Genomic DNA, 12,855 nt, shown 5'->3' with positions numbered 1-12,855 from the left:
CGGTGCCCTCCTCCCCCCCCTCCCCCGGTGCCCGGCTCCCGGTGCTGAGGCCGTGGCGGGGAGCGGGGGCCCGATCCCGGGATAAACGCCGGGAACTGAGGGGGGGGGGGGGGTCGGGATCAGGCCCCGGGGGGGGGGGAGGCGGAGCCGGAAGCGGAAGCGGAACCGGCTCGCCCCGTGCCCCGCCCCGCCCCCCCCCCTCCCGGTGGCGTCACGGCGCCCATATAAAGGGCCGCCCGCCCGCCCGGCCCCGCTCCCGAAGCCGCCCCGGGGCTCCGCCGCCGCCGCCATGTTCGCCCTGCAGCGCAACGCCCTCGTCGGCTTCAACCTCTACTGCGGCGGGGGGGGGGGGGCCCGGCGGCCCGGCCTCGCCCGGGGGGGGGGACCCGGCCCCGCCGTCCCCTTCCCCCCCCGGCCCCGCCGCCCCGGCGCCGGTGCCCGGTGCCCCCTGCTCGCTCCTTTTCGGCCCCGGGGCCTCCCCCCGCTCGCTCTTCGGTCCCGCCGCCCCCCGCTCGCCGCCGTTGTGGAGCCCCGAGGAGGAGCTGGACGGTTGCGAACCCGAAACCGAGAGGGGACCCGGGGGGGACTCGATGCCCGGGACCCCCCCGGAGCTGCCCGCCGACGAGCTGAGGCAGGACTCGTTAGAGCTCATCCTCCGGTACCTCCGGGAGGCGGCGGGGGAAACGGAAACGGGCTCGAAAAAGTTTTTGCCGGGTCTTTTGGGGAGGCCCGGGGGGGCGGGGGACGGCGTGATGGAGAAAGCGCTGGAAACGCTGCGGAGGGTCGGGGACGGAGTCCTGGAGAAACACGAGCTGGCCTTCCAAGGTGAGTTACCGGGCCTTAACGGGGCCTTAACGGGGGGTTACCGGGCCTTAACGGGGCCTTAACGGGGGGTTACCGGGCCTTAACGGGGGGTTACCGGGCCTTACCGGGGCCTTAACGGGGGGTTACCGGGCCTTAATGGGCCTTAACGGGGGCTTACTGGGCCTTAACGGGGGGTTACCGGGGCCCACCGGGGCTCTACCGGGGGCTGGGAGCTCGTCCCACCGGAGCCGAGCGGGTTAAAAGCGGCAGCTGGTGGCCAAAACCGAACCCGAACTTTGCCCGAAGGGGGGGGGGGAACAACAACAAAAAAAAAAACCCCTCGCCGTGGCTGCGCCGTGCTGATAACCCGGTTACCGATTAAACGGGGCCCGCCCGGGCTCTTGGCCCCGAGCCCGGTGGTTTTACCGGGATCCACCCCCAAAAATCCCCCCCCCCCCCCCCCCCCCCCGAAATAGCCCCAAAACCGCCCGGCCCCGGTGGCCCCGGGCGAGCAGGTGGCGGCGGGGCCGGGGCCGGTTTTCGGTCACCCCCCTGTCCTCGGGGGGAGCGATTTTTTGGGGTGGTTTTCCTGGAATTCGGGAGCGAGTTTCTGGGGGAGAGCTGGAAATTTCGGAGAGGCTTCCCGGAACTCGGCCGCGAGTTTTCGGGGAGCGGCGAGAAGTGGGAGAAATTTTGGGCTGGTTTCTCGGAATTTGGAGGCGAGTTGTTGGGGGGAGGGGGGGAGCGGTGAGAACGAGTCTTTTTGGGTCGGTTTTGCGGATTTTTTTTTTGAAGCGAGCCCTTTGGGGACCGGAAAGAACCGACCCCGTGGGGCTGGTTTTGCTTAGCTCAGAGAGAGGTCCTTGGGGACTGAGGAGATCGGGTTATTTTGGGCTGGTTTTGCGGAATTCGGAGGCGAGTCCTTGGGGACTGGGGAGAATTGACCATTTTGGGGCAGGTCTCGTGTAACTCGGGTGTGGGTTCTCGGAGACCCTTCGGGGCTGCCCATTTTGGGTCACTTTTGTGTAACTCGGAAGCGAGCCCTCGGATGGGGAAGAACCGACCATTTTGGGCTGGTTTCGTGTAACTCAGCAGTGCGACTTTTTAAGAGCAGCGAGGACCAAGCGTTTGGGGTAAATCCTCGGGGACCGGTGGGATCTGACCGTTTGGGGTCACTTTTGGGTAACTCGGAGGCGAGTCCTCGGGGACGGGTGAGAATTGACCATTTTGGGTCAGTTCCATGGAACTCGGAGGCGAGTCCTCGGGGGCCCGCTGAGAACTGCCCATTTTGGGTCACTTTGGTGTAAGTTGGAAGCGAGCCCTTGGGGGCGGGGAGGAGCCGACCATTTTGGGCTGGTTTCGCAGAACTCAGTGAGATTTTTTTTTTTTCAAGACCCGCAGGAACCAAGCGTTTGGGGTCAGTTTCACACAAGTCCCTGGGGCCCGGTGAGATTTGGCCCTTTTGGGCTGGTTTCAGGCAACTCAGAAGCGAGTCCCCGGCGCCAGCACCAGCTGGGGCTGGGCTCCTGCTGGTGCTGAGCTGCTGGTGCTGAGCACGGCCCAGGAGGGCGATGCCCTCGCTGCCTCCTGAGCCAGCCTGCGGCGAGACGCCGCCCCCTCCCGCAGCAGGATGTTGCAGCTTTTTAAAAAATGCAAAGGGTTTCGAGCTGTGTCCCCCGCCCTTCCCTCACCGCCCTGGTGGGCAGGATTTGGGGTTTAACTGCCCCGGCCGAATTTCACGGGGTGCTGGCAAGGAAACAACGCTCAGGAGGGGCGCATGGGTCACGGGGGAGCTGGCTGCCGAGGCTCCTGGAGGGACGTTACCTTCGTCCTTCGTGCGTGCAGAAAAGGAACTGGCTCCAGGAAGGCTTCCTGTTGGTTTGAGCAATAACAAGCGGTGCCTTTCGGTTTCGCAAGGGCTTGTTTGCTTATTCACGGGGGGGGGGGGCACCGCAGGTCACGCCGGGGAATTTTTGTTGTTCCAGTCGCTGCACCCACCTTCGCGCCGCAGCGAAGGGGCAGGGCTGCTGCCAAGCCTCGGGGGGCGGCGGCTCACCGGGGCCCCCCCAGAACCCCCACGAGGCGGGGGGGGAAGAGCTGGAATTTATTTACTTATTTATTTTTGCCTGGGGTTTTGCTCCATGCGCCTGTCTCTGAGCCAGCGTCTCTTGCAGGAATGCTTCGCAAGCTAGAAATCAAGAAGGAGGAAGACCTGCAGTCGGTGGGCGAGGTGGCGGCCCACGTCTTCAGTGACGGAGTGACGAACTGGGGGCGAGTCGTCACGCTCATCTCCTTCGGTGCCTTTGTCGCCAAGCACCTGAAGAGCATAAAGCAGGAGAAGTGTATCGGCTCCTTGGCCAGGATCATCACGGACGCGCTCGTCTCGTCCAAGCGCGAGTGGCTGCTGAGCCAGGGAGGCTGGGTGAGTCACTGCCTGTCCTCGCGAGCCTTTTTTGGAACAATTCGAGCTTTTCCTCTTTCCGTCACCCGCTGGGTGACAGCCACATGTGTCAGCGGAACACGAGATGAGTCACTATTCCAGTTAAAACCGCCGCGGAGACACCTAGCCAGAGCGCCGGGGCGGCAGCGGCGCCTTTTTCCCTAGTTGCCTCGTGGCAGCCCTGACCCCAAAGCACGCCCTGCCCCGGGAGGAGGCGGTGGCGTCCCCAAAGCGAAGCCACGCGGGGTGCCCCGAGCTTGCCCGCGGCCGTGCTGGCTCCTGGCTTTGTTCCGGGAGGGCCGTTCCCTGAAGGAGGGGGGTGCCGGCAGGGAGGTGACCGTCCCTTCTTTTCCCCCTTAGGAGGGCTTTGTCGACTTCTTCCGAGTGGAAGACCTAGAAGGCAGCATCAGGAACGTGCTGATGGCGTTCGCGGGGGTGGCAGGACTGGGAGCGAGCTTGGCCTACATGATCCGGTGAGCCCCGGCACGCTGCAGAGGTGCGGAACTCTGGGTGGCCCGGCTCTGCTTGGAGCTGGCGAGCCGGTCACTTCCTCCTGCGCGTATTTATGAAGCCAGACTCGAGTGACCCTAGAAGAAGAATACCTTGGCATCCCCTGAGCGATCCTTGCCTACGAAGGGAGGCGTGTTCCACTCAGATCGAGGGTACCAACGAGGATTATCGCTTTGGGAGCGGCAAGTGGAAGAGTTGGTTGATGATCTGCTTCGTTTGAGAGCGTGAGGACAAAGCCCGAGCGGGACAGCTTCGGTTTTACCCCGGAGGGAAGCCGGCGGCTCCTGTGTGGACTGAAGCCCTCCCGGGCTTCGCATGGCGGCTGCGTGCGGAGCAGACGCTTCAGAGCTGGCGTTTCTGGTGCGAGAGCAGCTCCTCCGTCGGAGCTTCGAGTGCCGGGCGTGGTGCGAGCCCCGTCGCTGTCTTCCGGAGGAGCAGAGCCCGGGGTGCCCGCGCCGCCCCCGGGGGCTGTAACCAGGTGGCAGAGAGCAGCCAGGCGGGCAGAGCGGGGCCGGCGCGGCGCGGTAACCGCAGGCAGCTGCAGCCCGGCCGGGCTGGCCTGTCTGACTGCTCTCGCTGCGCCGCCGCGACTCGCCGCACAGGCAGTTTAAAAATAGGGAGTGCACTTGTGGGTATTTAAAACAAAACAAAACAAAAAAAACGAACCACGGGCCGGAGAACGCTGTAAAGAACCTGTAAATACTTCCAAGCTGTAGAATATGTACATTTTTTTACAGAGCTAACAATGCAAAGGCAGGGGGGCTGAGCGTGACGGAGCTGCTTACGGGCGCGCTGTACTTCATCCCCCGTGAAGTAGCGTGGTTGTGGCGAAGCCTTCGGCCTCAACTCCAAGCGAGCCCTTCACAGATGCACTCGAGCCAAATTGCCAGGGAGCGCAGCAGGGAGCCGGGGGCCTGGGGGACTCGCGTTGTGCCCACAGCTTGCTGGCAACAGTTGGTGTTCCTGTTTTTTTCTTTTTTTTTTTTTTTGGTTTTTCTAGCTCTTCTAGTAGATGGGGAACTGGGGAAGTTGGTATCAGTTACTTCCTTCTCTCCCCTCTAATTTTGATCCCGTAAGCAGCGAGTCAAACGAAGCTGGTATTTGAATGTAAGTGTTCTGCAGCAGAATCCGAAACTCGGCGCCTCCGCCAGCGCCAGCCCCGCCTGCTCCGACCGTGGATCGCTCGGGTCCTGGGGCAGCTCAGCCCCGCAGAAAACGGGGTCCTGAGCAGCGAGAGGGGAGAGAAGGTGCCCACGGTGCTTGACCTGCAGCCTGAGCGATGCCCCACAGAAACGTGAGCGGGGAGCTGGAGGGCAGCGGTTGCCAGGCCTGCTTGTGTGCTGAGCAAGCACTTAGTTTGGTCAATAAATGTCTTCACTTCAATCCCCTGGCATGGAACTTGCCGTTTCCTGGGCTGAGAGGGGGATGTGCGAGCAGAGCAGGGCCTTCAGCGCTCCTCTGGTGTAAGGGAGTGCGGATGCTGCCCTGGGGATCCCCTGCAGCCCTATGCTCGATGGAAAAACACCTTGCAGGGCCCTGCCTTTGCTTCTCGGGGCCCTCCACGGCTGGGAAGTTCCTCGGAGGTGGGGGAAGTCCACGAGCGGCTGCTGCCAGCCTCTGAGAGCTGCTGGGGTGGTGGAGGAGCTGCCCCCGCCTGGCTCTGGCCACGTTGGACTTGGCCTGGGGGCACAGCAGCGGCCGCTGCCACCTCGGTTTCAATTCCTGAGAAGCCAGGGGAGGAGGAGGAAGATGGGGGCTGGGGGGAAACCCCGCAGTGGGGCCCTGCGGCTGCAGCCGGGCTTTTGGGGCCGGGGGGGGGAGGGGGGGCTCGGCCCCCTGCTTCCCTTCCTGGAAGCCGAGGGGGGGGAGCGGAGCTTCCCCTGCCCCGCGGCTTTTCGGAGAAGCGGGGCCGCGTTCCGCGAACGCCCGCGGAAGTAGCGGGGGGGGGAGGGGAGCGGGCGGGGAGGGCCCTGAGGCCCCGGGAGCCGCTCGCGGGAGCTGGGCCCTGAGGCCCCGGGAGCCGCTCGCGGGCCCCGGTTGGCGCGGGGAAGGCCCCGGGGCCGCGGGGGGGCGGCGGGGCCCGGCCGTGTGCGGGCTCCGGGCGCGGTGCAGGCCCCGCTAGGCCGCGGCCTCCCCCCCGTTGCCATGGAGACGCGGCACTTCCGGGAAGGGGCGTGGCCATGCCCCCCTCCCGCCTTTGCTATTTCTGCCCCGGCCCCGCCCGGCAACAGCGCCAGCCAATGGCGCGCGCTCACGTGACCGCTTCCAGGAACCCGCGCCCATCCCCCCCCCCAATCCCCCCGCGTGGCGCCGCCGCCCTTCCCAACCCCAACCCGCGCGAGACCGCGGGGCCCCGTGGGGAGGGGTCACGTGACGGGGGGCGTCGGGGGGCGGGGCCCTGCAGCTCCTGGCGGGGGGGGCGGGGGGGGCACGGCCCCTTCCCCATCTCGGGGAACCCGTGTCCGTACTGGGGTGCCCAGCTGGTGCCCCACGTCCTGTACTGGTGTCCCATGTCCTGTACTGGTGTCCCGTACTGGTGTCCCGTACTGGTGTCCCGTACTGGTGACCCGTACTGGTGTCCCGTACTGGTGACCCATACTGTTGACCCATACTGGTGTCCCATACTGGTGTCTCATACTGGTGTCCCGTACTGGTGACCCTTACTGGTGTCCTGTACTGGTGTCCCATACTGGTGTCTCGTACAGGTGACCCTTACTGGTGTCCCGTACTGGTGTCCCATACTGGTGACCCGTACTGGTGACCCATACTGGTGTCCCGTACTGGTGTCCCTTACTGGTGTCTCGTACAGGTGACCCATACTGGTGTCCCGTACTGGTGTCCCATACTGGTGTCCCATACTGGTGACCCGTACTGGTGACCCATACTGGTGTCCTGTACTGGTGTCCCATACTGGTGTCCCTTACTGGTGTCCCGTACTGGTGTCCCATGTCCCATACTGGTGTCCCTTACTGGTGTCCCATACTGGTGTCCCTTACTGATGTCCCGTACTGGTGTCCCATGTCCCGTACTGGTGTCCCTTACTGGTGTCCCATACTGGTGTCCCGTACTGGTGTCCCTTACTGGTGTCCCATACTGGTGACCCGTACTGGTGTCCCATACTGGTGTCCCATACTGGTGTCCCATACTGGTGTCCCGTACTGGTGACCCATACTGGTGTCCTGTACTGGTGTCCCATACTGGTGTCCCTTACTGGTGTCCCGTACTGGTGTCCCCCATACTGTGTCCCTTACTGGTGTCCCATACTGGTGTCCCTTACTGATGTCCCGTACTGGTGTCCCATGTCCCGTACTGGTGTCCCTTACTGGTGTCCTGTACTGGTGTCCCGTACTGGTGACCCATACTGGTGTCCTGTACTGGTGTCCCGTACTGGTGTCCCGATGTCCCGTACTGGTGTCCCATGTCCCGTACTGGTGTCCCTTACTGGTGTCCTGTACTGGTGTCTCCTGGTGTCGTACTGGTGTCCCTTACTGGTGTCCCATACTGGTGTCTCATACTGGTATCCCTTTTACTGGTGTCCTGTACTGGTGTCCCTGATGTCCCTTACTGGTGTCCCATACTGGGACACACGGGCCACAATGGGGGGGGGGCTGCAGGATCGCCCCCTGACAACCCCCCACCCCCCCAGCTCCCTCCAGCAGAGGGTGCTGTGCTCCAGGCAGCCTACTGGGAGCACTGGGAGGGGCTGCAGGGCACGGGGGGCACTGGAGGGGGGGGTTGGTAGGTCACTGGGAGCACTGGGAACACTGGTGCCCCAGAACACCTTTTCCAGTGTTCTGCAAAGCCAGATTTTGGCCCGGGGGGGGGTTGAAACTACCCAAAGTGCCCTCAACCCCCCCCGAAGCCCCCCCCGAAGCCCCCCCCAACTCCCCAAATCCCCCTAAACCCCCCCAAACCCCCCCAAAATCCCCCAAATCCCCCCCAAACCCCACGCAGCCTTCGGGGGGGGGGGGGGGGGGGGGCGCTGAACTGAGGCTGGGGAGGGCAGAAAGGGGGTGGGGTGTGAAGGGGGGGGTAAAATGGGGGGGTGTAAAATGGGGGGGGGGTGTAAAATAGGGGGGGAAATGGGGGGGTAAATGGATGGGTGCAGCCGTGGGATTGGGGCCGCTCACCCCCTGCCCCCCCCCACCCCGAGATCTCGATGCACATGGGATGGGGTTGGGAGAGGTACTGGGGCTACCGGGAGGACGGCACTGGAGATACTGGGAGGACTGGGAGGGTTCCAGTTGGGGTCGGCGGCGCCGTGAGGGGGCCCCACGGGCCCGCCCCGGACACGCGTGGGTGCGGGCCTGGGCGCACCCCGCTCCACAAACAGGCCGGGACCCAGCCCCGGTGCGACACCCCACAAACACGCAGACGCCCGGCACACCCCAAAACACCCCCCCCCCCCCACCCCAAAAACACCCCAAAACACCCCCCCCCCCCAAAAACCCCCCAAACCCTCCCCAACTCCCCCCCCCCCCCCAAATCCAACAGCCACGCCGTTCCCCCCCCAAAAAAACCCACGACTGCCCCCGGGAGCAGGTTGAGGCCTCGCGTCCTTTATTGCCTGGCGGCCCTACTGGGGGCGGCCGGGGGCCGGGGGGGGCACGGCGGCGGCCAGCGGGACCCCCCCCAGGTAGCGCTCGGCGAAGCAGCGGTGCCGCTCGGGGCCCCCCCGCGAGCAGCAGGCCCGGGGGTCCCGCCAGGAGGTGCAGACGTCGTCGATGCTTTGGGAAAGCTGCGGGGAAATAATTAATTGGTTGATTAATTAGGGGGACGGTCATCAAGGCATGGGGGGGGGGGTTAACACCATGAATATCCCCCCCCCCCCCCCCCCCCCCCCAATATACTCACCTGTTCCTCAGCACAGGGGCTTTGCTCCTCGGGGGGCAGCGCGCAGCACGCGGAGGTCACAGCCTCCAGCAGCTCCGGTACCGGCCGCCTGGGGAGGGGGGGGCACGGGTCAGTGACTGGGGGGGCTCCCGTGTCCCGTGTCCGTCCGTCCGTCCCCCCCCCGGTGCCCATCCAGTGACTGGGGGGGCTCCCGTGTCCCGTGTCTGGCCCCCCCCCCCCACCCCCTGTGTCCATCCAGTGGATGGGGAATGGGGGGTTGGGGGGGTTGGGGGTGGGGGGGGGGGGGGTCATGGGAGGGTCCTGAGGGCAATGGGAAGGCAGGGAAATGGGGGGGGGGGCACTGGGAGGTTTGGGGGGGGCTGAGGAAATTGGGGGGGGGGGGGACCCAGGGATATTTAGGGGAGGGGGACAGAGAGATGGGGAAGGGGACAGAGAGATGGGGAGGGGGTCCCAGGGCTATGGGGAGGGGGTCCCGGGGCTATGGGGAGGGGGTCCCGGGGCTATGGGGAGGCTCAGGGAGATGTCGGAGGGGGTCCCGGGGTTATGGGGTGCCCCCCCCCCCCCCCCCCCCCATCACCCACTTCTTGCTGAGGAGCCGCATGGGGCCGCAGAGGGTGCGGAGCATGGCGGGGCCCAGCCGGGCCAGGCTGACGTTGTGCAGCTCGCGGTCGTAGGCAGGGTGGGGGGCGGCGGCGGCGAAGCAGCGGCTGCGGGCGCGGCCCCCTCCCCGCTGGCAGCAGCGGTGCTGGCCCGTCTTCACCCCCCCCTCCTCCCGGCAGTAGCGATCCAGGCCCTTCTGCCACTGCGGGGCCATGGAGGGGTTGCGTCCTCGGCCGTCCCCACCCCAACCACAAACACCCCCCCCGCCCTCCGTGTCCCCGTCCCCAGATACCCCAGGACCCTCCTGGGACACCCGGAGCCCCCTCAGGACATCACATCACCCCCCCCACCCCTGCCCCAACACCATCAAGACACCAGTGTCACCCCCCCCGGGACACCAGTGCCACCCCTTGGGACACCTGTGACACTCCCAAGACAGCTGTGGCACCCCCCCGGGACATCTGTGTCTCCCCCCCCCCCGGCCTTTGGTGCCACCCCTAAGACACGTGTGTCACCCCCTTGGGACACCTGGGCCACCTCCCCAGGACACTTGGGACACCCGTGTTAACCCCCCGCCCCCCCCAGGACACCTGTGCTACCCCCAAGACAGCTGTGCCACCCCTGGGGACACCCATGTCACCCCCTAGGACACCCATGACACCCCCTTGGGACACCAATGACACCCCCTAGGGCACCCACGTCACCCCCTAGAGCACCCACGTCACTCCCTAGGACACCCATGACACCCCCTTGGGACACCAATGACACCCCCTAGGGCACCCATGTCACCCCCTAGAGCACCATGACACCCCCCCTAGGGCACCCACGTCACCCCGTAGGGCACCCACGTCGCCCCCTAGGACACCCATGTCACCCCCTAGGGCACCCACGTCGCTCCCCAGGAGCCCCGCGCCCCCGTCCCCCGACACTCACGGCGGCGCGGGCGCACTTGAGGCTGGCGTTGTGGCAGCAGCGGCCGAAGTCGCGCTCCAGGCGGGTGTGGAAGCGCGCGCGGGGCCCGGGGAGGCCGCGGGGGCCGGGCCGCAGCCCCAGCAGGCGGCAGATGTTGTCCATGTTGGCGGCCGTGGGCTCGCCGGGGGGGAAGGCCGGCTCGCTGGAGACGTCCCACACGGTCACCTCGGCGAGCTGGGTGGTGGCGGTGGCCGCGGCGGTGGCGTCGGTGAAGCAGCGGCGCCGCGCGGCCCCGTGCCGGCGGCAGCAGTGGAACTGGCGCGTCTTCACCCCGAACTCGTCATCGCAGAAGGCGTCCAGGACATCGGTCCACTGCCATGGGGGGGGGGGACAGGGGACAAAGGGGACGGGGTCAGGCCGCGCGTCCCCACCCCGAGCTGTGTAGGGACAAGGAGGGGTTTTTGGGGGGGATGGGGGGGTGGACTCACGGCGCGGCGGGCGCAGGGCAGCGGGGACTGGCGGCGGCAGCAGCCGTCGAGGCGAGGCCAGAAGGCGTCGAGCGCGTCCACCTGCCTGCGGAGGTGGGCGAAGGCGGCGGGGGGCAGCGAGGGCCGGGGGGCTCGGGGCATCAGCGTGGGGCTGCGGCAGTAGCGGTCCAAGGCGTCGGGCAGGGGCCAGGCCGGGGGGAAGCCCTCCAGGGTGCTGCCCCACGAGGAGGCGTCGATGGCGTCGGGGGAGTCCGGGGACGAAGGCGCCCGGGGCCGAGGGGGGTTCTTGGCCGCCTCCACGACTTTGCGGGGCAGCTCGATGTCCTGCTCCTCCTGCATCACTGTGGGGACGGGGGACGGGGGGGGGGGGGGGGGCGTGGGCATGTGGCCCTGCTGCGCACACGCATCGCCCTCCCCAAAATGGAGGGGCACGGTGCTAAGGGGGTGACCCCCCCACCCCCCCCAATCCCGGTCCTGGGTGTCCCTGTGTTCCCAGATGCCCCCCCCCCCCGCCCATTTTTTTCCCTGGCCCTGCGTGCTCCCTGCATCCTTGGCCCCATGTCATCCTGCCCCCTCCTGCCCGCTCCTGTCCCCATCCCCAGCCGTCCCCTTGTCCCCTCCGTCTCCTCCAATCCCTGTGCCCTCCCCCTGTCCCCACGTCCCCCCCCATCCATGTCCCCATCTCTGGGAACCCCTCCTGTGTCCCCCATCCCCGTGTCTCCTTCCCACTCCTGTCCCCATCCCCACCCCTTGGTGGGTGTCCCCATGTCTGCCCCCCCCCCCCCCCCCAGTGCCCCCGTCCCCGCTCTCACCCTGCTGGATGTCATAGGGCTGGTGGTTCAGCTGCTCCTGTGCCACAGGGTGGCGGGGCTTCACGGCCACTTTTGGGGACACGGGGACAGTGAGCACAGCCCTCGTCCCGTCCCCCCCCCCTCCAGCAGAGACCCCACAAACTCACCCCCCCCCCCTCATCCCACAGCTGGGGGTAGGGCGGGGGCAAGCAGGAGCCGCTCCCCGAGGTCCTGGGGACTGGGGTAGGAAAAGGGGAAGTGACCCTAAAACCAGGGAGGGGACCTGGGCGGCCGCGCAGGGACACAGAGGGGCTGGGGAGGGGACCCGAAGTCGGCTACAAGGGGCCCCAGGTGGCCAGGGAGGGGCCTCAGGTGGCCAAGTGCGGACCTGGGTGGCCAGGGGGGGACACAAGGAGGCAGGGAGGGGACCGGGGGTGGCCAAACAGGGGACAGAAAGTGGCTGGGAAGGGGCTACAAAGTGGCTGGGGAAGGGACCCAGGTGGCCGGGAGGGGACCCAGGTGGCTGGGAGGGGACCCAGGTGGCCAGGGAAGGGTCCCAGGTGGCCAAGTGGGGACCTGGGTGGCCAGGAGGGGTCACAAGGAGCCTGGGAAGGGATCGGGGGTGGCCAAACAGGGGACAGAAAGTGGCTGGGAAAGGGCCACAAAGTGGCCGGGGAGGGGACCCAGGTGGCTGGGAGGGGCCCCAGGTGGCCAGGGAAGGGTCCCAGGTGGCCAAGTGGGGACCTGGGTGGCCAGGAGGGGTCACAAGGAGGCAGGGAAGGGACCGGGGGTGGCCAAACAGGGGACAGAAAGTGGCTGGGGAGGGGACCCAGGTGGCCTGGAGGGGACACCAGGAGGCTGGGAGGGGACCCAAGTGGCCAGCGAAGGGTCCCAGGTGGCCCAGCAGTGCCCCAGGTACCGGGAGGGGACCCGGGCACGAGGAGGGAGCCCTCCCCCCCCGGTGACCGCGAGGGTCCCCCCCGCCCCGGTGGCCGCAGGACTCACCGGCGGTGCCGAGGAGGAGGAGGAAGAGGAGGCCGAGGGCGGCCATGGCGTCGGGCGCTGTGGGGCCGCCGACGGCTCCTCCGCCTTATGTAGGGCCGGGGCGGCGCGGGGCCTCATCCCGCGGGCTGAGTCACGGCCCTGACGTCGCGGCGGGGGCCCGGGGGGGGGGGCCCCCCCATTCCCCCCCCTCCCCCCGGGGGGCTGTGGGTGCCCGGCCTCATCCTGCACCCCTGGGCAGGGCCCGGCTGCGGCCTTGTGGGGTCAACCCGCGGGCCCCGGGGGCCACCGGCACAACCGGCCCGGCCGGTACTTACTGGTGGCACTGGTGGCACTGGGGGACAGCACGGTGCCCCCCCCCCCCCAGTCCCCGCCAGTTGCCCCAAGTATTCCCCCCCCCCATTCTCACCCCCCCCCCCCTCGCCTTTCGGACCCCTGCGTCACGGCGAGAGAA

General features: G+C 67.2%; 2 protein-coding genes across 2 annotated transcripts; one reads left to right on the top strand and one right to left on the bottom strand.

Moving 5' to 3' along the window:
* Nucleotides 1-274: 274 nt before the first annotated feature.
* MCL1 (MCL1 apoptosis regulator, BCL2 family member) lies at nucleotides 275-5,137 on the top strand. The gene is given in 4 exon segments (XM_048054279.2): nucleotides 275-357; nucleotides 359-825; nucleotides 2,979-3,226; nucleotides 3,605-5,137. Coding segments are annotated over 4 exon segments (900 nt in total). The 5' UTR covers nucleotides 275-289; the 3' UTR covers nucleotides 3,722-5,137.
* Nucleotides 5,138-8,292: 3,155 nt separating this feature from the next.
* Nucleotides 8,293-12,559, bottom strand: ECM1 (extracellular matrix protein 1). The gene is made up of 7 exons (XM_066986134.1): nucleotides 12,405-12,559; nucleotides 11,421-11,489; nucleotides 10,609-10,949; nucleotides 10,142-10,492; nucleotides 9,190-9,410; nucleotides 8,609-8,696; nucleotides 8,293-8,492 (listed from the first exon to the last, which is right to left on the bottom strand). The coding sequence occupies exons 1-7, from the start codon at nucleotides 12,448-12,450 to the stop codon at nucleotides 8,331-8,333; spliced, it is 1,278 nt and encodes a 425-aa protein (XP_066842235.1). The 5' UTR covers nucleotides 12,451-12,559; the 3' UTR covers nucleotides 8,293-8,330.
* Between the last annotated feature and the right edge of the window lie 296 nt (nucleotides 12,560-12,855).

Source organism: Anser cygnoides, chromosome 33, assembly GCF_040182565.1.
Source record: "Anser cygnoides isolate HZ-2024a breed goose chromosome 33, Taihu_goose_T2T_genome, whole genome shotgun sequence".
NCBI classification, from domain to species: Eukaryota; Metazoa; Chordata; class Aves; order Anseriformes; family Anatidae; genus Anser; species Anser cygnoides.
This window is presented reverse-complemented; position numbering and strand designations above follow the sequence as displayed.

Coding starts and splice junctions, on each gene's coding strand:
- ECM1 (XM_066986134.1), bottom strand. CDS start 12,450: ATGGCCGCCCTCGGCCTCCTCTTCCTCCTCCTCCTCGGCACCGCCG. Junction 9,411..10,141: donor TCAAGTGCGCCCGCGCCGCC/GTGAGTGTCGGG, acceptor ATGGCCCCGCAG/TGGCAGAAGGGCCTGGATCG. Junction 8,697..9,189: donor ATGCGGCTCCTCAGCAAGAA/GTGGGTGATGGG, acceptor CCCCCTCCCCAG/GCGGCCGGTACCGGAGCTGC.